This window comes from Penaeus monodon, chromosome 21, assembly GCF_015228065.2.
Source record: "Penaeus monodon isolate SGIC_2016 chromosome 21, NSTDA_Pmon_1, whole genome shotgun sequence".
Classification (NCBI taxonomy): Eukaryota; Metazoa; Arthropoda; class Malacostraca; order Decapoda; family Penaeidae; genus Penaeus; species Penaeus monodon.
Window position 1 is genome coordinate 42,527,615 of NC_051406.1, and position 335 is coordinate 42,527,949.

The 335-nt window shown below is 43.9% G+C and overlaps 1 protein-coding gene across 3 annotated transcripts in view; it reads right to left on the reverse strand.

Annotated features, from left to right (window-relative positions):
- The window catches only part of LOC119586520 (rab GTPase-activating protein 1-like), a 36,962-nt gene that overhangs the window by 14,827 nt on the left and 21,800 nt on the right, over window positions 1–335 (reverse strand). For all 3 annotated transcript variants that reach the window (XM_037935271.1, XM_037935272.1, XM_037935270.1), the window contains one exon: window positions 1–197. In XM_037935271.1, coding sequence (XP_037791199.1) covers window positions 1–197 — 197 coding nt within the window. The remainder of the gene's footprint in view (window positions 198–335) is intronic.

The window sequence follows — 335 nt, forward strand, 5'->3', positions numbered from 1 at the left end:
TCCTCTTCACATCCTGGTGTTTCTATTGAGGCTATTGAGGGAGAACGACCAGTTGAAAGTGAGGAGAGTGTTGATGACGTTAATGACGACAGGTTCAGAGAGAGGGACATGGCTGAGGGTCTCCATCGCTCCACCTCGCCCATGTTGTCAACACTTGTTACCACATACTGTTGATCCCCTTGGGGTGAGTGTTCAACCTGTACCGCAGAGTAAACAATAGTCAAATAACTATTTCATGTAGCCTTCCTTCTTGTCAACATTCCTTAAGCATCTTAACACACAAACTCAGTAACTTTAGCACTCTCTGTCTGCTTCTACCTATTTATCAATATCAA